The 24,991-nt window shown below is 45.1% G+C and overlaps 1 protein-coding gene across 1 annotated transcript in view; it reads left to right on the top strand.

The window, feature by feature from the left end:
• Nucleotides 1-22,098, top strand: part of LOC132862637 (heparan sulfate glucosamine 3-O-sulfotransferase 3B1-like) — a 50,847-nt gene extending 28,749 nt beyond the window's left edge. Inside the window, exon 2 of the mRNA XM_060894770.1 lies at nucleotides 21,473-22,098. Coding sequence (XP_060750753.1) covers nucleotides 21,473-22,094 — 622 coding nt within the window. The 3' untranslated portion in view covers nucleotides 22,095-22,098. The remainder of the gene's footprint in view (nucleotides 1-21,472) is intronic.
• Nucleotides 22,099-24,991: the final 2,893 nt, after the last annotated feature.

Below are 24,991 nucleotides of genomic sequence, written 5' to 3'. Positions count from 1 at the left end.
ATCCGTGCCCCCGCTTTATCACGGGGGACGACTCGCATTCTCTTTGTGTTGTGTGTTTGGGAGAGGAGCATGCGCGGTCGGCTCTCGAGGGAGCCGGCTGCGTGCATTGTGAGGATTTCCCTCTGCGCACTCTCCGATCCCGCCTGGCTGTGTTTTCCAAGCAATCAGCTGCGCCTCGTGGTTCGGGTCCTGCGTCCGCCGAGGCGGCGCGGCGGCTCCGATCATGGGGTTCGCAGGTCGAGTTAGCGGAGGCGGAGCAAGAGACGGGTGTTTCCCTTTCTCTTGCCCTCTCCCCTGACTCCGTTCGCTCAGTTTCGGTTTCGGGAGCTCGCACTGCGATTTCTCCCGACCCGGAAGAGGGCATGCTGCTTTCCGCGTCGGGCTCTGAGGAGCTCGATGTGGGCGGGGACGTGCTTTCCCCCTCGGTAAAGCCGAATGAGAGAGAGCAGTCAGTCACGTTCGAGGAGCTCCTCGAAGTGGTGTCACGCGCCGTGGGTAGGCTGAATTTGGATTGGCCTGAAGAGGAAGTTAGTGTCGCCCGCTCTAAGTTAGACGACCGCTTTCTGACTTCAGGCCGCAGGCCACCTGCACGCAGGCGACTGCCTTTTTTTCCTGACCTCCATGCTGAGGTGTCGAGGTCCTGGAAGAATCCATTTGCGGCGCGTGTTTTTTCTCCGGCCATGTCTGATTATTCAGCCATCATAGGGCTTGAAAGCCATGGCTATGGGGCGATGCCTAGGGTTGAAGAGACGCTCGCGGGCTATCTCTCGCCTGCATCGCCCGCATGGAGGAGACCTGCCCTTCCCTCCAAGCCCTGTAGGACCACCTCAGCCCTTGTAGGTAAGGCTTATACAGCGGCAGGCCAGGCAGGTGCGGCTCTGCACACCATGGCCGTTTTGCAGGCCTACCAGGCTGACCTGCTGGCAGAGCTTGATGGGAGGGAGGAATTGGGACCTCAGGCGATATCTGAGCTCCGCCGGGCCACTGACCTTGCACTCCGTGCCACGAAGCAGACGGCCCGCTCCATAGGCCGTTCAATGGCTGCGCTAGTTGCCACGGAGAGGCACCTGTGGCTTAATTTAACCGGCATAAAGGACAAGGATAAGTCCTTTCTCCTGGACGCCCCGGTGTCGCCCCTGGGTTTGTTTGGCGACGCAGTGAATACTGTCGTCGACAGACACCAGGAGGTGAAACGCCAATCGGCGGCATTCAGGGAGTTTCTCCCTCGCCGCGGCGAGCAGCCTGGGCCTTCATCTAGCCACTCCCTGCCCCCTTCTAGTTCGCTTAGGGCAGTGAAAAAGGTTAGTGTAGCGGCCCGTGCCCCCCCGTCTAGGACTAGGGAGGCCGGTCAGCGTACCCGGGCCCAGACCCGTCAGGGGAGAGGGGACCTTAGGTCCGTTATTTCAGCCAGGCGAGCCCCAAAGGAGTCCTGATGCCCGTGGGCGGCGGCTCCTGGGGGCATCCTATTCAGGAACGCCCCCCCTACTGCCTGCCCCGCCGTCTTTGTCGTTTCGGGGGGCAGTGGGGCCTGTCTCGGCTCCCCGTTTGTGTACGGATCTTCCCGGGTTAGCGCCTGCCAGTGTGCTGTTTCAGGGCACCCGGGAGGTCTGCGCGAGGCTGTTGCCTCTGTCAGGCAGCCTGGCAGCGTGGAAACTTCTGCCAGGGGTGTCGCAGTGGGTCCTGGACACTGTAGAAAGAGGGTACAGGATCCAGTTTTCCTCCCGCCCCCCGGGCTTCCAGGGCATGTTGCCCACGATCGTGGGCGGGCACCAGGCGGTGTTCCTCCAAGAGGAACTCTGCTCGCTTCTGGAGAAAGGGGCCATAGAGCATGTTCCCCTCCCAGAGCAGGACTCCGGCTTTTACAGCCGATATTTTGTTGTTCCCAAGAAGGACGGGGGGCTGCGTCCGATTTTGGACCTGCGGGCTCTGAACTGTACTCTGAGGACCTACAAGTTCAAGATGCTCACGCTCAAGGTGATCGTGTCCCAGATCAGATCCGAGGACTGGTTTGTGACGATCGACCTCAAAGATGCTTATTTTCACATAAGCATTCTGCCAGAACACAGGAAGTTCCTCAGGTTCGCTTTCGGGGGCGAAGCGTACCAGTATCGTGTCCTTCCTTTTGGCCTAGCCCTTTCACCCCGTACGTTTACGAAGTGCATGGATGCTGCCCTGGCACCGTTGCGTCTCCAGGGCATCCGTGTACTGAATTACCTCGACGACTGGCTCATTCTGGCCCAGTCCGAGGCTATGGCAGCCAGTCATCGAGATGCTGTGCTTGCCCACATGAGGTCCTTAGGCCTCAGGCTGAACCCAGGAAAGTGTGTGCTTGCTCCCTCTCAGAGAACCACCTTTCTGGGGGTAGTTTGGGATTCCACCACGATGCGGGCACATCTGTCTCCCGCTCGGGTGGCCTCCATCTTGGCAGCAGTGAAAGCTATTCGGCTGGGACGCGGCCTCTCTGTCGCCGAGGCACAGAGGGTGCTCGGCCTCATGTCAGCAGCAGCCAACGTTATCCCTTTGGGTCTGCTTCATATGAGGCCGTTCCAGTTCTGGCTCAGGGGTGCGGGCTTTCACCCTCGCAGACGTCCCCTCAGGGTTATACGGGTTACGCGCCATGGGCTTCGTACCCTTCTTCTGTGGAAAAGACCCCGGTTCTTGGCCTTGGGTCCCATTCTAGGGGCGTGTCACCGTCGCAGGACTCTTTCGACGGACGCCTCGCTCTCGGGCTGGGGCGCGGCTTTAGATGGCCGCCCGGCCCAGGGTCTATGGGAGGGCCCCTGTCTCTCGTGGCACATAAATTGCCTGGAGATGAGGGCTGTGTTTCTAGCGTTGAAACACTTTCTCCCACACCTCAAGGGCTGCCATGTCCTGGTGCGGACAGACAGCACCGCGGTGGTGTCCTATATCAATCATCAGGGCGGTCTGCGTTCACGCCCCCTGTTCAGGTTGGCGCGGCAGATTCTGCTCTGGGCAGAGACCAGGTTTCTTTCGCTGAGAGCGGTTTTTATCCCAGGGCGTGTGAATCGGGAGGCAGACTTCCTGTCGAGGCAGGTGCTGAGGCCCGGGGAGTGGCGGCTTCACCCCCATGTGGTGGAGCGAATCTGGCGGATTTTCGGCCGGGCGGAAGTGGATTTGTTCGCCTCCGAGGAGTCGACCCACTGTCCGCTGTGGTTCTCCCTCTCTCATCCGGCCCCGTTGGGCCTGGATGCCCTGGTATGGACGTGGCCGAGTCTCCGTCTGTACGCCTTTCCCCCGGTAGCTCTGCTCCCGCAAGTCCTAGCCAGAGTGCGCCACGACCAGGTCAACCTTCTCCTAGTTGCCCCTCGTTGGCCCTCTCGAGTATGGTTCACGGACCTAGTCTCCCTCCTGAACGGCACTCCATGGGAGGTTCCCGTCAGGAGGGATCTCCTCTCTCAGGCGCAGGGGGCAATTCTTCACCCCCGCCCCGAGATGTGGAAGCTTTGGGTCTGGCCCCTGAGGGGGACCAGCTCCTAGACGCAGGCCTCTCGACTGAGGTGACAGAGACTCTGCTGAATGCTAGGGCTCCCTCCACTAGGAGGCTGTATGCTCTGAAGTGGAGGCTTTTTCGCCTCTGGTGTGACGAGCACTCTCAGGATCCAGTTCACTGCCCGGTTGGTACAGTGCTGGAGTTCCTGCAGTCTTGCTTTTCTCGGGGCCTGTCCCCGTCTACTCTAAAGGTGTACGTGGCCGCGGTCGCTGCGAACCACGAACCTGTCCTTGGAGCCTCCTTGGGTAGGCACCCTTTGGTCTCTCGCTTTTTGCGTGGTGTCAGGCGGCTGAGGCCTTCCTCTAGACCACGCCTTCCTTCCTGGGACCTCTCTGTGGTCCTGGAGGGGTTGGTGGAAGCCCCCTTTGAGCCCATGGAGTCAGCCTCCGAGAAGTTTCTGACCCTGAAGTCGGCTCTGCTTCTAGCCTTGGCCTCTCTCAGGAGAGTCGGTGATTTGCAGGCTTTGTCGATTGCCCCCACCTGCCTGGAATTTTCCCCCGGCATGTCCAAGGCTATCCTGCACCCCAGGCCGGGTTATGTCCCTAAGGTGCCAAGGATGGCGGGTTGTCCAATCATCCTGCAGGCCTACTGTCCCCCGCCCCATGAGTCGGCGGAACAGGGGAGGCTGCATTTGCTTTGCCCGGTAAGGGCCCTGAGGACTTACGTCCACCGCTCTAGCTCGTGGCGTAACTCCTCCACCCTTTTCGTCTGTTTTGGGGGCCGGAATAGGGGTAATCCGGTTTCCAAACAGCGCCTGGCCCACTGGGTGGTGGAGGCCATTACTCAGGCCTATGAGGTGCGCGGTCAGGCCTCACCTCTCGGCATCAGGGCCCACTCCACTAGGGGTATCGCCTCATCCAGTGCTTTGGCCAGGGGTGTCCCCATTGAAGATATTTGTGCTGCGGCAGGATGGTCCTCTCCGCACACCTTTATCAGATTCTATGACCTGGACTTGGACCCCACTCCAGGGTCCCAGGTACTGCGGGGCCTGTGATGTGCTGTTGGCAGTTTGCTCGTGCTCTTTCACGGCCTCTGGCACAGTCATCGACCGGTGCGTGGCGGCGTGGGTATTGGCGTTCCCATAGCGTCAGCACTGACGCAGCGTCGAGTTCCCTCGAAAGGGAACTACACCAGGTTACGTATGTAACCCGGTTCCCTGAGAAGGGAACGAGACGCTGCGTTGCTGGCCACGCCCCGGGCGTCCGTTCGCGCTTCCTTCCGACAAATAGAAGCTGGAGCAGTGTGACGTAGATGCCCTTATATGGACTTACTGGCGAGTAATTACTCCGTCACGTGTCCTTTCCGAGCCATTAAAATGGCGTGTGTGCACACAGAGCTTCAGACACAACTTCCTCAAAGAAGCATTCCCATAGCGTCAGCACTGACGCAGCGTCTCGTTCCCTTCTCAGGGAACCGGGTTACATACGTAACCTGGTGTAGTTTTCTGGAGTTCAGGAACTTTCTGAGGAACCCAAAGAACATCTTTTCAGGTAGTTAAGAGTCCAGGAAATTTTTCAGGAACTCAAAAGATTTTTCCTCGGGTTTTTAATGTTTCATCATGTTCCCGTTGGCTTTTTCAGGAGTCCAGGAGGTTTTTCAGGACGAATACGTGAACCTTTGCGAGAACTAACAAACTTAGTTACTGGGTCTTATGTACATGTAGGATCCAGGATATCGTCGCTGTCGGGCGGAAACCTCGTATCTCCAAAACCGTTATTTTTCAGGAAATTAAAAAAACGCCGTACCTTATCTGCAGTGCACAGGGTTTAGTCCGCGTTGCAGTGGATTGTCTTGCGCTAAATTCCTGTCCTCAGACGAGCACCAGAACTAGCGGGGGTCAAGATTTTTTTTTCTTTGAGCCCAGTGTTTTGAAGACATTTACCTCAGAAGACGTGTTGATTCGTTGCGACTCTTCTTGAGGAGAAATATGCCGTGAAGCTCTCCGCGGAGTGAGGAAGAGGTGGACAGTTGATGTGTCCAATGGAGTTATGAGATTTGCGCTCAAGCTATTTTCAAGACTTTAGATTGTTTAATAACTTGTAAAAATAACAGACCCACGTGGGGACTGACCAATAGCATCGATATGTGAAAAAATATGAAATTGACCAAATTTGGACATACGAGGTTTCCGCCCGACAGCGACGATATGTAGATTTTTCATAGGGCCTTTTTACACCTGGTCACTTCATGTGTTGTCTCTGATCCGATAGCTATCTGATTTGTTAAAACTGTTCCGTTTACATTAGGCCACATAAATGCGTCTCGGCGAATCGGATATCGATCCGATATTTCTACTCCCGCCCAAAATGCAAATATATTTTACCTCATTTCCGGGGTAACTGAAATGGAACACGCTTTGGTGTATGCGGTTTTCAGAACGCGATCAAAAAAGAAGACGAAAAAAAACCCGTTACGACGGTTATGCTACAAAAAACAGCGTTTACTGTTTGTTTCTGGCGCGATGCACGACTCGCGAGTCACCTGCGAGTGACGTACTTCCGTTTGGGAGGAGTTTAGCGCTGACGTATGTGGCTTGAACAACCACATTCATTTACACCTGTCCAGTTTCATCTGAAATGCGTCCCAGACCACCTCCTGAAGGGGTTTGAACCATCGGATTTATATCCGTCTCGAAAACGTTTCGGAGGGCATTTAGACCTGGTCTTTTTACCATCGGATAGCTATCAGATCACAGAAAACGCATGAAGTGACCAGGTGTAAAAAGCCCCATAAGCAATGGAATAATGCAAATAAATAAATATAAATAAGCACCAGAGTTTTCAGGAATCAAGTTTTCTTTTTGAGGAACTTGGGAACGTTTTACTTTGTTACTGTTGTTCTAGTAAACCTTTAGTTCTTAAATAGAGCTTTATTTTTGTGTAGCATGAGCTATCGAGACAGAGCTTTCTGTCATAAACGTTACCGAATGATCAAACCTAAATTTCACACGGTTTATTTCACAACAGCAGAGATTCAAAAAAATACAAGAAATGTGTATGAGTAGGAACGTATCTCAGATGCATTTAAAGTTCTACAGAAGCCACAGGGATTGTCTCACTGCAGTCCAGCAAAAACAAGGCCGAGCGTGTGCATGCGAGCGTAAGACAAGGCGAGATAAAGACGAGTTAGGATGTCTCTGTGCGCTCGTTTTATCTCTTAATCCATTGTAGCAGTTTTCTCAGCATCTCTACCTAGGGCTTCTACATTAGTGTGATAATGGCTGAAGGAGACAGCGCTGTAAAGGTCTCTGCCATCTTTAATCCATCGTTACACACACAGAGGCCCCACGCACAGCTCGCATAAATCACCCAGTGTGAGGATGACACTTACAGGCCATCCTTTCCTCCCTCCCTCCCTCCCTCGCGCTTTCTCTTTTTCATTCTTCACAGTATGAAAATCTACAGTCGCATTTTCACAGGTTCGGTGACTCAAATGTGCGTCCTGCAGAAGTGAATGTAGCTTTATATGTGTGAAATCTTGTGAGCCAGAGATTGAGAGCCTGTGCCTATCTCAGGCGTCATCGGGCATCAAGGCAGGATACACCCTGGACGGAGTGCCAACCCATCGCAGGGCACACACACTCTCATTCAGGTGTGAGGCGAACGTGCTAACCACTAAGCCACCGTGCCCCCCCCCCCCCTCCCCCCCTAAAATCAATTAAAATCAAATAAATTATTCAATTAAATATAAGTATTACATTATTCAATTATTAAAAATTAGAAAAGGATTAAATAAAATGAATTAAATTAAATTAAAAAAATCTACAATTCTAAATATTGTAAAGAAGATGCTTGGCACAGATGTGGGAAAAATAATACTTACAATAATTATAGTTAATATAATTAATTCATAATATTATATCTTTTTAATTCTAAATTAATAATAAATTAGCAGGGGGCACGGTGGCTTAGTGGTTAGCACGTTCGTCTCACACCTCCAGGGTTGGGGGTTCGATTCCCACCTCCGCCTTGTGTGTGTGGAGTTTGCATGTTCTCCCCGTGCCTCGGGGGTTTCCTCCGGGTACTCCGGTTTCCTCCCCCGGTCCACAGACATGCATGGTAGGTTGATTGGCATCTCTGGAAAATTGTCCGTAGTGTGTGAGTGAATGAGAGTGTGTGTGTGCCCTGCGATGGGTTGGCACTCCGTCCAGGGTGTATCCTGCCTTGATGCCCCCCGTGACCCGTGAATAAGCAGTAGAAAATGAGTGAGTGAGTAATAAATTAGTCACTTTTACCTTCACCTACATACACTAGAGACTTGGTAGAATAAAGCATTAAACCACTCTGAGGTACATCAGGTTAAACAGATTTCTGTCCTTTTTTATTTTGGATTTTAACATCCAGCCAATCGGATTTATACCTGCTAGGATATTCGAAACGGCGTCGGATTGTCAGACGCAGCTTCGGTCGGTGCTGCACTCGGCCTTTCAGCTGGAATTCTGTTTGTCTTTTGGTCATTTTTAATACGCTTTCAGCAGATCTGCTCGAGTCACGGACGGCTAATCTGCTCTGAACCCTCAACCCTAATATTTATACACTGCTTCCTAGTGTCTGTCCACACACACACACACACACACACACACACACTCACATTAATGCACAGTAATACTTCCTAAGGCATCGGCCTATAATTCTAAGAGTCAGAAAATAAATGAAAAGCCTCATAATAAATAAGATGATCTTTAAATGTTAGCTTGAAGGGAGATGATCAACAATTCCCAAGCAGCTCATACACAAAATTATCCTCTGTTCTGTCAACACGCAGCAATCGGTTCTGGATTTCAGACATTTTCGAATCTTTATCATCGGGTTCTTCTGACTCACCAGAAAAAAAACGAGACCCCTTGAAAAATGATTGGTGTTAAGCTCCAGGTTTTTTTTTTCTTATCTGTGTGAAGCTCTTGAGACCCTCTACACTGACTTGGCAGAAATCCGTCTAAGAGAGAGCAAGAAGAAGAAGAAGAAGAAGAAGAAGAAGAAGAAGGAAGTGCCGTCTGCGGAGATAATCCCATCTTTGTGCTGGTGCTCTGTGAGACTTCAAGACTTCAAGACATTTCCCGAAACAAGTGGGTCAGAGCGATATTAAAAAGTGATGCAGACACCATGTTGGTGCTCTCTAATCTTCCTCTCATCCTTCTCACACTCATCCCTATTCCCGAGAAAGAACCAGAGGAACATGAACACCAACAGTTTGCTCAAATCCCAAGAAAAGTAGAAGTAACTTCTCAGAAGTACAAGAAGCACTGGCTCACGTTGAACCAGCATCGTTTTTGCTTTGTTTGTTTCGTTTCCTGTGGGGGTCACGCAATAAATCCTCCCTCACGCTTGGATAATCTTAGCTCACTTCAAACCCACCGGCTTCATCATGGCTCATTTCCCGAGAGTGTCTTGGTAGCTTTTTTTCCAGGGTTCTTAACAGAGCGAGCGACACATTCATCTATCGACTTTTAGAAAAGAAAACACTCTTTTTTTTTTTTTTTTTTCCCAGGAAGAAGTACACGTCTTCCTCTTCCTCTCTATCGGCCTTCTGTACTAGTCGTAACCCTCCAGCGTCCTCAGATGGACTCGGCCCTTCTTTCCATCACCCTCGCTTTCAGTCTGTCTTTCAAGGTGAATAAATCAGCCTCAAGGCCGAAGCCGACACAGAAGCACGACTTTATTTTTTTTCCTCCTTACGCAATAAACTAGGGACTTGGGGAAAGTACAGGCTTAGAGCACCGCTGAGAAATTTATGAGTACCCACTGCACAGCAAAAGCTAACTTTTTTTTTTTTTTTTTTTTAACCTAAACACATGGTGCTGCTTGATTTGGAAAGAGGGAAAAATAACAGAAGGCACTTCACATTTGGTGTCAAAAACCGTGAAAGACGGATTTTCTGGTCGAGGGAAATGGTGGAGAAATGGCAGTGGGACGGTGGCGTTCAATAACGCAACACGACGTGACGAGAACCGAGAACTCTTCCAATAGTTTTAACAAATGGCGTACAAAGTTTATTGGACAGGTTGTTGGAAAGAGTTCATGGCGTCTCTCTGAGTTTGATTTCCATCGTTAACAGAGAGGTCATCATCAGATATTTTGATTGATTATTCCCAGAGAACATTAAGCTACTATGTTCAGGAATATATCAGGTTATCAGGAGGTCACGCGCTGAAATGAACCTGAAACATTTTCCAATCCGTTTATTAGACATTTTTAATGGTATTAAGAAATATTATGAAGAAATGAATCATTTTCAGGACTTGGGGAATCTCAGAGAGCAGAAATGGGATTGATTTACTTCGGCATTTACTTTAAGGATATAAACATTTGTGTGGCTTAAGTTTTTTTCAGGACCAGGTCAGGATTTATGAACTTTATTCAGAGTAAAAAAAGAGAGAGAGAGATACACACACATCACAATCGCAGTTATGCAGGAGAGGTTAAGGGACAGGGTCGAAAATAACAGCAGCACCGGCACTGGTATAAAGGTTGCTTGTGTAACTTGTGTGTGTGTGTGTGTGTGGGTGTGGGTGTGTGTAAAGCTGTTCTTCACACCCTTTGCAGTGAATTATTAGGACATTTATCTCAGTGGATCAGGTGTAATCCCTGAACAGTTCTAAACACACACACACACACACACACACACCTAGTGTTGCAGACGGTGCATGCAAAATGTTGTTTTTTCCCCCAAATATGAATCAATTTCTGAAAATTCAGCAGAATATGACACATTTCTGGTTTCGAGAATATCTTTGTCTCAGATATTATATATATATATATATATATATATATATATATATATATTATTTATTTTATTTTTTTTAAGAAATATCAGAAAAGATCAATTTGCATTTACTTTCCTGTAAAAAGCATTAAAAAACCTTACTTCATAATACATAATTTTTCATAATTCTTTTCTTTTCTTTTTTCTTTCGGTTGATTGGACACTGTAGACCGAATAAAATAACACTTTGAATGGCGGTTTGTTTCCTTTTACACAAACTATCCAGCTTCCTAAACCACAACCTTTAGCTATTTAGGCTAACTTGTTAGCCTAGATAACATTATTCATTCATTCATTCATTCATTTTCTACCGCTTATCCGAACTACCTCGGGTCACGGGGTGAACGTGCTAACCACTAAGCCACCGTGCCCCCTCTAGATAAAGGTTACATTAAAGTAAATTTATTTATCTGGTAAAAGCTTTTAGAAAAATTCACTAGCAAAGATGTTAATGTCAAGCAATTTATTGTTCCCTGTAATTAAATGAGCCGACTTTAGTTGAAAAGTTTATGGTACATGCTGAAGAAACATAATGAAAAACCAACACTGATGTACTGTAATACGGTCAGTTTGTGATCAGGTTTTATTTGTCCATGTTGGTAAATGAGATTCCCAATGAGAGTACTAAAGGATTGTTGTTCTGCAGCGATTAGCTCTACTACACTAATGCTAACGCTGAGATTTTCCAGGTGCCTAGCGAGACAGGGATAGCTTGGCACAGGGGGTCATAAACAACATGCACAATCAAACACAGGTTTTTTTCCACACGCTGTGACGCCGGCGCAGTAAATCACAGCCGCACTGACCTCCACCAGAGTTTGTTGACCTGGAAAACGGCAATTGAGCAGCAAACGCTATGAACATAGACAGAGAAATAGAACGGATCAGCAGCCTAAAGCCTCAGAAATAAATACTGAGTCAGTTACTGGACTGTAATGTGCTCTGAATTCCAGTGAAGTGCAGTAGAGTATATTTATGCCTAATTTAGCACTCTAAAGTACAGTAAGGTCTTTCTGCAGGCCAGACAGCTTTGGTGAACTCACTTTCACCAAAGTGAAAGGTTAAGGGAGGTTAAGGGACAGGGTCGAAAATAACAGCAGCACCGGCACTGGTATAAAGGTTGCTTGTGTAACTTGTGTGTGTGGGAGTGTGTGTATGTGTGTGTGTGTGTGTGTGTAAAGCTGTTCTTCACACCCTTTGCAGTGAATTATTAGGACATTTATCTCAGTGGATCAGGTGTAATCCCTGAACAGTTCTAAACACACACACACACACACACACACACCTAGTGTTGTAGACGGTGCATGCAAAATGTTGTTGTTTTTTTTACTTCTGGGATGCACTTACAGTATTTCCAGGGATTTCAGAACAGCGTAACAGATATTGCGTCATCAGGCAGGCGTGGCCTATTTGATAATCTAACCCTAACCCTAACCCTAACCCTAACCGTAGTTTTTGGTTGTTTATTTGTTTTCGAAAATAGTTTATCTGTAAGATAATAAAGTATAATAGATATAAAATATAAAATCTACCTGTATGACTGTTTTGTCCTTCATTATCCATCGTAGGTACGCGCTTTTTTTTTTAAAGAGGGCGTTTTTCCAAGACCTCCAGAAACACGCCCACTTTACGTCGTGGTAACGAAACCCCTGGAATTTAGTGAATGCCTTTAACTTCTTAAACTTCTTAAAACGCCTGCTCTAATCAGCTAGAGCAGGCGTTTGAGCTAGGCTTGATTGCTCTGGTCTGCTTAAATTGATTTTATTTATTTGTTCTTTTAAAGTGAATTTCACTGACCAAACCATGCCACTGAAAAGACCAACACTCACTCACTCACTCACTTACTCACTCACTCATCTTCTACCGCTTATCCGAACTACCTCGGGTCACGGGGAGCCTGTGCCTATCTCAGGCGTCATCGGGCATCAAGGCAGGATACACCCTGGACGGAGTGCCAACCCATCGCAGGGCACACACACACACACTCTCATTCACTCACACAATCACACACTACGGACAATTTTCCAGAGATGCCAATCAACCTACCATGCATGTCTTTGGACCAGGGGAGGAAACCGGAGTACCCGGAGGAAACCCCCGAGGCACGGGGAGAACATGCAAACTCCACACACACAAGGTGGAGGCGGGAATCGAACCCCTAACCCTGGAGGTGTGAGGCGAACGTGCTAACCACTAAGCCACCATGCCCCCGGATGTGGATTAATGAATTAATATTTCAATACAAATCAAATGGTATTGAAATTCCATTATTAACAATAAACAGATGACTTTCAAATAAATCATTTGCACTGGATATTTTACTTTCAGCAAATGCCAATCAGTTTCAGTTCATAAGGGAACATGATATTTCCAAATAAATGGGTATCTTAAAAAAAGTTATTTTAATTCTAGCATGCTAAAATTTTCTTTTTTTAATTTCTCGTGAAGCCGTTAAAGAAAGGTTCTATACACGAACCCGTCGACAGAGGAATTCAAATTTAGAAGTAGAACCTCTTTAGAGCTCTAACCACTAGACAGCCACAGAACCAACAAGGAACCATCTTCTAAAAGTCCAAAGCAAATAGAGAAAAAAAGCCAGAATGGATTCATTTGTGGAAGCAAACTAGCTTAGTCAGGTTTTCAGCTGCGTACAGTATGGTGGTTGTCAAAAGAGTGTATCTTAGAGAAAAATCAGTGCTAAAACTTTGGCTTGGTGTGTGTCAGACCTCCTCCTGAACCTTCATAGCCAAGGCCCGGTTCCTGGCACCAGCGCAGTGGCGTGCTCTGGGAGTCGTAGTCCGGCAGCGTAAAGAAGACTTGAAAGGTTTTCGTGGACGGGCTGTAAATCTCCTGCGCTTGGAAGCCAAACTCCTTCATCTGTTACATCACCTACACCGCCAATAAAGCAGCATTTAGAAAAGGCAGTGTGTGTTCAGTGCCAAGGGGTCTGCGAGGAAACCGTTATTTCAGAGCTGTAACCTCCCTGCTGAGTCTGTCTATCACTTTTGCTTTTTTGTTTCACTTCATTTACTTTTTTTTGTGTGATGTTTCTCAATTTTGGGACCATTGTGTGTTCATAAAAGAGTTTATTTAGCTTAAATCTTTTGCAGGCTGCATAAATCCAGCCTATTTTGTCTCTCTCGATCCTTTATTCCCTAAGAAGACTTCCCCACTTGCCTTGGAGGAGTAATTTCAGATCGTTTCTCTGGTAATTGAGAAGAGGTAATGTGAGCAGTTAGTATTTATTAGAATGGGGATGTAGTGTAGTGTAGTGCATTTGTAATTAGACTCGTGCCATTTTTTATATAGAGACAACGGCTTTGTCTAAAATCAAGGATTCGTTCTATCGGCTTCTTAACGGCTTGGTGATGGTCATGGTGGTGTCTCAAATTTTATACTACAGTTTAATGTTTAAGGTTCACATGCTAATTGTTCGATACCTACGGGAAACAGAAATGCATATTACTTAGCTTTTGTGATTAGCTTAGCTTAGCCAGTGAGCTTATTTTTATTATCTACAGGTGTTTCTCAGTATGGCTTTTCATCCTGCACGTAACCTCAAGTTCACATTGTTCTAAACCCTGTATTAATTTCAGGCTTAAGAACAATTTACAAGTGTAATTTAGAAGTGGAGGGGCACGGGCTTAGTGGTTAGCACGTTCACCTCACACCTCCATGGTCAGGGTTCGATTCCCGCCTCCGCCTTGTGTGTGGAGTTTGCATGTTCTCCCCGTGCCTTAGGTGTTTCCTCCGGGTACTCCGGTTTCCTCCCCCGGTCCAAAGACATGCATGGTAGGCTGATTGGCATCTCTGGAAAATTGTCCGTAGTGTGTGATTGCATGAGTGAATGAGAGTGTGTGTGTGTGCCTTGCGATGAGTTGGCACGCCGTCCAGGGTGTATCCTGTTTTGATGCCCGATGACGCCTGAGATGACGGCACAGGCTCCCCGTGACCCGAGGTAGTTCGGATAAGCGGTAGAAAATGAATGAATGAATTTAGAAGTGTAATTGCAGCAGGATCTTCAGGATCAGGCTTTTGTAGTGTTAACTTTACGTTGCGGTGCCACACATATACAGTGTGCAACGATACGGTGTTATAATGCTAATTTTAGCTAGATGCTTAGCAACAGGTACCCGTTCCGAACCTGACTGGAGTACAGAAACCTCATATCACTTGAAAACTAGGATGTAGCAAGACTTAACAAAAGTGACTCAGTAGATATCATCACTGAACATCACATCACTCCATTAATAAGAAATGTCAAAAAGAAGTGTGTGGACATAGTGTGTGGAATTGTGAGGAAATGTGAGGCTCAGAAACAAGCGGACACTTGTCGTGATTGGTGAAGGGGTGGAGGTGGATCGAGACGGAGACATGAGTGGAAAGGGGGGTGGGGGTGGATCGAGACAGAGGTTATTTATTTACCTGCCACCTGACGTCTACTGCCACCTCAGTAGATGTCATTTTTGTTAAGTGCCAAAACACTGAACATCACTGAAGTCATGGCAAAGTTAAAAATGACAAAAAAGAACTTATGAAAGATAACAACACCTGCTCAGGTGCAGAACGGCAGACTAGTACTTTCTTCTCACCGATGTAAAAGCGTGAGACAAGCCGTTATTTAAAGCGGTTACACATTAGCCAGAATTAGCCAGAACACATCCTAACCAGGGGGCACGTTGGCTTAGTGGTTAGCACGTTCGCAGGGTCGGGGTTCGATTCCCGCCTCCACCTTGTGTGTGTGGAGTTTGCATGTTCTCCCCGTGCCTCAGGGGTTTCCTCCGGGTACTCCGGTTTAGTCCCCCGGTCCAAAGACATGCATGGTAGGTTGATTGGCATCTCTGGAAAATTGTCCGTAGTGTGTGATTGCGTGAGTGAATGAGTGTGTGTGTGTGCCCTGTGATGGGTTGGCACTCCGTCCAGGGTGTATCCTGCCTTGATGCCCGATGACGCCTGAGATAGGCACAGGCTCCCCGTGACCCGAGGTAGTTCAGATAAGCGGTAGAAAATGAATGAATGAATGAATGAACATCCCAACCAAGCGGAAGTGACTCGATACATAAGTAGTCACTTTTTATGTTTACTTAGGACAAATGCCTTACCAAGGCCAAGACAAAGACTGTCAGGGGTAAATTAAAGCAAGTTAATCGAAAGCACATGGCACCAAAAGCAGGAGAGAGACACTGTGTCTAAACGACTGTCATTTCGTTTCATTTCAAGTTTCAAATCAAATCTCATTGAGCTGTGTGAAAAATTAACAAAGAAATAATTAATCCCGTGTCACCCCGTTTAAGCCGTATATAATATGATAAGCACAAAAGTGAATGTCAGAAGCTCGAGACTAAGCAGTGGAAACAGAAATGAAGACAGAAACCAAGTTGGATGGTAGAAGTCCAGAGGCTGAAAAACAAAGCCCCAGGCAGGAAAGAAGAATCTTAACTGTGGATGACAGAAGCCCTGGGCTGGATAACAGGGGCCCCATGCTGGACATGAGTAGCCTCAAGCCTGGAGAGATTTGGATTGTGGGTGGTTGTCCCTTCAACAGGAAGTTCTTTACTCATCATCATCGTCCTGAACTTGGTATGATCTTTGCACACAGATGGTGGTCAAGACACATGTCTGGAAATATCAAACGTATGACAGGCACATAACAGTGTGTATTAGATTATCCTTTATTTCAGCCACCATCCACTTTTTTGGCTGAGGCGTTTACTTTTCAAAAGCTTTTTAAAATACTCAGCGTTTTCTTGATGATGAGCGCTGAAGATTGGCGAATAAAGCCTGCTTTTATTGTGGCTTGGACCAGGAATCAGAGCTCTAAATCATCAGCAGTATTTACATGAGCTCCATCATTGACTTCAGACATTTCCAGTGATTTCCATCCTTTATTGTGTTACAATCATTTTCCTGCAACTTTGGGAGAAAGGGAGGCTTTGACTTTTTTTTTTTCTCTCTGTACTTTTAGAGCGTGTACGGATTTAAAGAGAGGTCAAGCTCCATTTCTGAGACTCGTGGGTTAATTTGACAGAGTGCCGTACTGTAGCTAGCTGTCATTTCTCATGATACCTGAATTACAGGGTAGGATCTGGCTCTGCTCGTGATCAGATCATAGACATGGCAGTTACATCACTGCTGTCCACATGGGTAATTGTTCTAAGTATCGTGGCCTTCGGACACCTCGTGATCAGAGATTAAGCGCAGCCCATATTATATAACCATTTTTATTTCTTTTGGCACTGTCATTTTCCGTTCTCTCTGGCAGTCCTGTGCTCAGGATGTAGGCATGAACTCCAACTTGTCAAAGCTTAAGGTTGCTTTAAGAAGGACATTTTGGGGGTTTGTCACAAATGCACTTCTTGGCACTTGGTTTCATTAATTCATTCATTTATCTGCTTTTTCCTGCTCGTAGTTGCAGTGGATCTGGACCCCATCCCAGGAACACTTTGAATTGGGTGCCAATACACATCTACATCTAGGAGCAATTTAGTGGAGCCGGTATGTCTACTGGAATGATTTAGAAGTTGGGAGGAAACGGGAGAACCCAGAGAAAACCTATTTGGAAGAGAGAGAGAGAGAGAGAGAGAGAGAGAGAGAGAGACAAAGATCATAAACAGTCAAAAAGTTGGGGTCAGAGCGCAGGATCAGCCATGATACAGCACCTCTGGAGCAGAGAGGGTTAAGGGTCTTGATTAGGAGCCCAACAGTGGCATTGTCAGGACTCAGCCCGGACTTTTTAGCCATGTGCATTTGTTGTCGTTCCTCGTCACGTGTCTGCCACGCCTTCGTCTGCTCCTCCCTGTCGTCACACCTGATCCATATTGTGTCATCATTGTCTTTTATATTTAAGTGAGCCGCGTTGCCGATGGCAGCGCGGAATCATTAGTTACGTTTACCCTTCGTTATGTCTAGTCATTGTTAAGTGTCATCATTTGTATTGTTTCAGTGATCGTCTTTTCTGTCTTTGTCTTCTTTATTTATTAAACCCCTTTCATTTGAAGCTATCCTGCGTACGGGTCTGTCTCCTTCCTCCCTGGTTGTGACAGCTAGGCATCTTGGCAGTACAGGAGATCGAATCCCAACCTTCCAATCAACAACCCAGAGCCTTAGTTTTTTGAGCCACCAATGCCCATTGCTTGTGGCTTGTTTTCTTGTTTTCTTTTTATTTTTTTTTAAGAAGCCTTTATTACTTACATATACGTTACAGTGAACGAGTAAATCTATGAGCTAATTAAATTAAAATAATTACAAAATCAAATTACACTATTGTTATTAAATATTCACTAGAATGTACTGAACTATATATCATACAATAGGAAGCAGTCTTGGATGTGACTTTGGTCTTTTATGAAATGGAAGGAATATTCTAGAAATATACATTGAACTATAGACAATGTAACTTAAAGAAGTTTTTAAATGAACATGAAGAAATTAATATACTCAAGCAGTTTTAAACCCACTCCGTCCAGGGTGTATCCTGCCTTGATGCCCGATGACGCCTGAGATAGGCACAGGCTCCCCGTGATCCGAGGTAGTTCGGGTAAGCGGTGGAAAATGAGTGAGTGAGTGAGTTTTAAACCCAAACAATACTAATGGTTAAACAATAAACCAGCATTTTTTAATGGTTTTTTGCAGAAATCACATTTTCAGAAAAACATGTGTGACAAAGAGCAACAACTTACTTATCGTCGCTGTCGGGCGGAAACCTCGTATGTCCAAATTTGGTCAATTTCATATTTTTTCACATATCGATGCTATTGGTCAGTGCCCACGTGGGTCTGTTATTTTTACAAGTTATTAACCAATCTAAAGTCTTGAAAATAGCTTGAGCGCAAATCTCATAACTCCATTGGACACTTCAACTGTCCACCTCTTCCTCACTCCGTGGGAGAGCTTCGCGTCATATTTCTCCTCAAGAAGAGTCGCAACGAATCAACACGTCTTCTGAGGTAAATGTCTTCAAAACACTGGGCTCAAAGAAAAAAAATCTTGACCCCCGCTAGTTCTGGTGCTCGTCTGAGGACAGGAATTTAGCGCAAGACAATCCACTGCAACGTGGACTAAACCCTGTGCACTGCAGATAAGGTACGGCGTTTTTTTAATTTCCTGAAAAATAACGGTTTTGGAGATACGAGGATTCTGTCTGACAGCGACGATATGTTCCTTATTATGTCTATTTTCATACAGTATATATATGTAATAAATATATATATATATATGTATATATATATATATATATACATATATATATATATATATATACATATATATATATATATACACACTCACCGGCCACTTTATTAGGTACACCTTACTAGTACCGGTGTGGTCTTCTGCTGCTGTAGCCCATCCGCCTCAAGGTTCGACGTGTTGTGCGTTCAGAGATGCTCTTCTACATACCTCGGTTGTAACGAGTGGTTATTTGAGTTACTGTTGCCTTTCTATCAGCTCGAACCAGTCTGGCCATTCTCCTCTGACCTCTGGCATCAACAAGGCATTTGTGCCCACAGAACTGCCCTCACTGGATATTTTCTCTTTTTCGGACCATTCTCTATAAACCCTAGAGATGGTTGTGCGTGAAAATCCCAGTAGATCAGCAGTTTCTGAAATACTCAGACCAGCCCGTCTGGCACCAACAACCATGCCACGTTCAAAGTCACTTAAATCACCTTTCTTCCTCATTCTGACACTCGGTTTGAACTGCAGCAGATCGTCTTGACCATGTCTACATGCTTAAATGCATTGAGTTGCTGCCATGTGATTGGCTGATAAGAAATTTGTGTTAATGAGCAGTTGGACAGGTGTAAATAATAAAGTGGCCGGTGAGTGTGTGTGTATATATATATATATATATATATATATATATATATATATATATATATATATATATATATATATATATATTCTATAGATTTACACATCATGGTGTCTTTTAAGGAGAGACCCTTTTATTCTGGAAACCCAGCACTTCAAGCAACTCATCAATGTTCCTGCTTTATTTATGATTTTCGACATATGGTGGAAGAGCATTTGTTGCGTGTCATGTTACTGCATCGCTCTAAAAGCCTGGCTGTTTAAAACATTGCAGAACAAACACTTTCTCTCGGTCTCCATTGAGTCGAGATTTGCAGTGCTTCTGCCTCGTTTCAACAGCTTGTGTGTTCATCCGAGCACAACCGTTTACCATCCCAGCTGTGCGGCAGATAAACACTAACTGTCACACTTTGAAAACTCTCAAAGTCACTACACACACACACACACACACTCACACACTGCTGAGGGGTATCGGTGCACCCTGCCACACATGCAGAGAATCTCTTCTGGTAGACCGGAGGGCCTTGATGAAGCCTCTGACCTTGACTCTGCTAATGCTTTTATTGCCTGTAAACTGTGCTTGCTATAGTGGGCAAGGGGGGCATTTTGTCAGGCCTTAACCCCCATTCTGAGTGGAATGGGATGAATAATTGAGGGATCCATTCTGTACTTGGGGCTGTAAAGGAGAAATTTTTTGCCATGCCCTAATTGGTGGATAATAAAGGTTATAAATTGTTAATATAGGGATTTGGTTCCGGTCAATGTCCTGGAGGGCAGTTGAGAAGGAGAGAGCGAAAGAGAGAGAGAGACAGAGAGAGAGAGAGAGAGAGAGAGAGAGAGAGAATGAGTGAACAAGTCTGATAGAGTGCAAAAATGACTGACTGAGACAGGGGCAGACAAGGGAGAGTTAGCGAGCGGCACAGACCGTCCATCATAGACTAATAGATTAGCCATTTTCTTTCTTTTAAACCTCAGAGGTCAAACCAAAGTTTGAATAAAACCACGAGTCAAATATTACGTCTGTTCCCTCTGGACAGCTGGAGGTTTCAATGCTTTTGATGAATTCTCCAATGTGTTGATGTTTCTTATGACTAAAATTCTTTCATCACCGAAACTAAGTATCTACCATGACAGCATCTGCTAGACATCGATCATTTCTATAGACTGTGGCTCTAAAGTGAAGGCTATTTGTCCAATAGCATCATGGCTCACTTTGTAAAGCAATACTGTTGAAAATGATATTTAACCCTGTGCTACCGTAAGAGAGCCGGCCAGACTTGTATGTTTTGGAGTAGAGCAGATGGAGTCTTTGTGAAGTACAGTATGAAAGAGCAGACTGAGTGTAGTGTGAGAGAAACCCAGGCTTTGCTGTGCTATGATGGAAGGGTGTTTATAAAAGGCTCTGGGGAAACATGTCCCATTGGTCCACAGAAGATTTAGCTGGAAATTCTCTGGCTCTCCTGTCTTGGCAAAGGTCATTCTGTTTATACAGTAGATGATCTGGAAAGCATCTGCTCGTGTATCAGTGCCACACCACAGATAATCAACTCTTCTCAATTGGTGGCGGAGGGAATCGAACCTCCAACCCTGGAGATGTGAAGTTCAATTCAATTCAATTCAAGTTTATTTGTATAGCGCTTTTTACAATGGACATTGTCTCAAAGCAGCTTTACAGAACATAAACATAGAACAGAAGATAAACATAAGGAGAAGTATAAAGAATTAATATAATAAAAATTCAAAATATATATAGTTCAGTGTGTATGTATGTATGTATGTATGCATGTATGTATGTGTATTTATCCCCAATGAGCAAGTCTGAGGTGACTCAGGCAGCAGTGGCAAGGAAAAACTCCCTTAGATTGGTAAAGGAAGAAACTTTGAGAGGAACCAGACTCAAAGGGGAACCTCATCCTCATATGGGTGACACTAGATGGTGTGATTACAAATATACAGTCAGACAAGTGTTGTATTGGTGTAAGGATCACATGGAGTTCAGATCTCCTCTTAGTATCACAGAGTCCAACTGGAGCTGGTAGATCTGTAGATGTCTCAGGATTCTCACAGAGTCGGCCTCATCTCAGCGGAGGTCCAAAAACTTCATCGCACGGAAGACGATCAGAGTAAACATGCTAACCCCCCAGGAACCCAACAATGATAGATAAAACAACTTACTTCAAACAAATTTGTCATATTTGGTATTCCTGCCTGGTTGTTATACCTCGGTATACCAATAATATGGAATGTTTTTAAATTGCTCACAGTTTTAATCATGAAAATGAAAAAAGGTGCTTAGTGGAGAGTCTGAAATGCAGAGTAACATTGATTAAGCAAGTGGTTTGAGTTGGCATTCAATAGTTCCTGACTCATCTTCTTTCCTGTCTTTAGAGACCTGATGCCCAACACCCTGGAGGGTCAGATCACCATGGAGAAGACGCCCAGCTACTTTGTGACCCGTGAAGCACCAGCTCGGATCTACTCCATGTCACCTTCAACCAAACTCATAGTGGTGGTGAGGGATCCGGTCACCCGGGCCATCTCAGACTACACACAGACACTGTCTAAAAAGCCAGACATTCCCACCTTTGAAAGCCTGACTTTCAAAAACAGGACTACAGGCCTAATCGACACCTCATGGAGCGCCATCCAGATTGGTATCTACGCCAAGCACCTTGACAACTGGCTCCAGTTCTTCCCCATGAATCAGATCCTGTTTGTGAGCGGCGAGCGGCTGATCAGTGACCCAGCTGGAGAGCTCGGCCGTGTGCAGGACTTCCTGGGCCTGAAGAGGATCATCACAGACAAACACTTCTATTTCAACAAGACCAAGGGCTTTCCATGTCTGAAGAAGGCTGAAGGAAGCAGCAAGCCTCACTGCCTGGGCAAAACTAAAGGCCGAACACACCCCAACATCGATCCGGAGGTGATGCAGAGGTTACGAGACTTTTACCGGCCCTTTAATATGAAGTTCTACCAGATGACTGGAAGGATATTTGGCTGGAATGACTGACTTTGTGAAGACATCAATATAGAAATGGAGTTTAGTTGACCCTTATGTTCTGTTTAGATTAAAGAGTGGCACTATGGTGATCCAGCTCATTAACACAGAGCATTTAACCAACAAAACCCCGCTGCCTCTTAAACACTTGCTTTAGTTTACCCACTATTTAAAAAAAACTTCTTATGTTTGGTCCAACTTCTAGATGAGGGTAAGAGGGTGAAGTAAAAGTGTTCAACATGACTGTATTTTATCATTCTAGTCAATTTCATATTTATTTCCTGTCTTGTTATTTTTCTTTTTGTGCACATAAACCAAGCATTAGAAGGACTATTGGAAAAGTTGGTCTCTTAGTGGTTCTTCGGATAGTTCGGAGAATCCTTAGGATCCAACGGAGCACCGACATCTTTAAAGGGATCCTTCACTGTAGGATTCATGGAATAAAAACTTAAAGAACAAGACACATTTTAAAGCTGCTATATGGAAAAGTTTTAAATCTACAGTATGTAATATTGTATTATAGCGACATTGAGGTTAATTGGGTTATATTAGATGTTTGATTATTTTTACAAACATCTGTCTTTAAAAGTTACATAGATAACCTGGGAGAATAAGACATACATTAAACAGAACATAAGGTTTAAGTGGATATCACTGATCTCATCAGCAACAGAGACCTATGCAATTCTTTATTATTTATGTCTATTACATTTCCCAACTTGTTATTTACATTGTGCTGGAGGTAAGGATGGTTTTCATCCAGAGGTTCTTAACTCCAATCCTCCACAGAATGGAGGGGTGACTGTTAACACCCTTAGTTGTTCATAATGAGAATGACTAGGGAGAAGAACCCAGAGGAAACCTTCATGGACATAGACACGTTGGGGATTTCTGTAGAACTATGCATCTTTTCCTGTATGAACTCTTGTTTAAAGCATCTAATGATAACAAAAGAGTGTTTTGCGACAATTTTATTGACTACCAAGCTGCTTGTAAAAACCAAGGGCAAAAGACAACAACTATTTTTAAAATATATATATTTATTTTAAAATTGATATGACTGAGTAAGGGCGGCACGGTGGCTTAGTGGTTAGCACGTTCATCTCACACCTCCAGGGTCGGGGTTCGATTCCCACCTCCACCTTGTGTGTGTGGAGTTTGCATGTTCTCCCCGTGCCTCGGGGGTTTCCTCCTGGTACTCCGGTTTCCTCCCCCGGTCCAAAGACATGCATGGTAGGTTGATTGGCATCTCTGGAAAAATTGTCCGTAGTGTGTGATTGTGTGAGTGAATGAGTGTGTGTGTGTGTGTGTGTGTGTGTGTGCCCTGTGATGGGTTGGCACTCCGTCCAGGGTGTATCCTGCCTTGATGCCCGATGACGCCTGAGATAGGCACAGGCTCCCCGTGACCCGAGGTAGTTCGGATAAGCGGTAGAAAATGAATGAATGACTGAGTAAGCCCACATATAGTAGAGATATTTTTAACTGTTGAGTATCTTGAGAATCTGAATTCTGTATAATTCTATCTGACAAATATTTGTTTTTCTTTTTCTTTACACTCCGTACCATATTTCTCATTTCACAGTTGGTATAGTTTCTGAGTTATTTGTTTTAATGCCAATGATTGCAGCTCAGGTGTTCAGACACAGCCTGTGTGTGTGTGTGTGTGTGTGTGTGTGTGTGTGTGTGTGTGTGTGTGAATGTTGTTGAACATCGTCTCGCTCTGATGGTTTGTGTTGCATCGAACAAGCCCACATTGTTTCTGTTGTATTATTTCTGATCATGTCACACGCTTTCATGAATCTATTTTGTGATGCTGCTGTGTGTGTGTGTGTGTGTTTGTGTGTATATGTGTGTGTGATAAGTTTACAGTGCCTCAAGGGAGCACTCGCTCATTCTGCAACCTTTTCAGTGACAATTTTCAGACAATTGAGCTTTTTCTTTGCATTTTTATCAATCGCGTTGTTTTTTTTTTTTATTTAAACCCTTGTTTTTTTTTTATATATATTTTTATTAAAGCACACTTTTAATAAAATAAAAAACATGTTTAATAATTTAAAGAATCAGCACAAGTCTGTTTTTATAGTAAATATCTAATTTTCAAGCTAAATAAATACATATTACATGTAAATACATACGATTTAAATACTTTTAGAACAAATTTTACCTAAAGAAATCCTAGGTTTCTCAGAGAGGGAACACTTTAATATAATCTTATGCAATAAATACGGGAATCGACGGGCGGAAGGGAATCGAACCCCCAACCCTGGAGGTGTGAGGCGAACGTGCCCCCTTATCTCTTAACAATTTTTCCCAAAATAAATAAAACTTTGTAACGGTCTCCAGGACCTGCAATGAGTGAGTTAAAATAAAAACATTTGGTATAATAACAGTAGCTTCATCACGTCATTGCAAATTTCACAAAATCAACCAAAATCAAGCAGATTCGTGCCGTGACGCGTCGTGTGACGTCACAACGCTCGTTAATCCAGATTTCTCTGGCAGAAAGTCATTACAGATGTGTCTCAGTGAGAGAAGTTAGAAAGAAGAATCCGGTGCTTGTGATTTCAGGTTTTAATTCAGTTTTCCTCAAAAAGAAAACAATAAAAAACACAAAATGAAATGAGCATTTTCAGCCATAACGATCATTAAAAAAAACTCTAAAGGATTTTTTTTTTACTTTTATTCCTCACTTAATAAACCAGTAGATGCTTTCCAGGTTCTACATGAACTCAGTGTTTAGATTCAATCATACAATAAGACAGAAAACAGCATTTCGTCGCTGTCAGACAGAATCCTTGTATCTCCAAAACCGTTATTTTTCGGGAAATTAAAAAAACGCCGTACCTTATCTGCAGTGCACAGGGTTTAGTCCGCGTTACAGTGGATTGTCTTGCGCTAAATTCCTGTCC

This window comes from Tachysurus vachellii, chromosome 2, assembly GCF_030014155.1.
Source record: "Tachysurus vachellii isolate PV-2020 chromosome 2, HZAU_Pvac_v1, whole genome shotgun sequence".
Lineage (NCBI taxonomy): Eukaryota > Metazoa > Chordata > Actinopteri > Siluriformes > Bagridae > Tachysurus > Tachysurus vachellii.
This window is presented reverse-complemented; position numbering and strand designations above follow the sequence as displayed.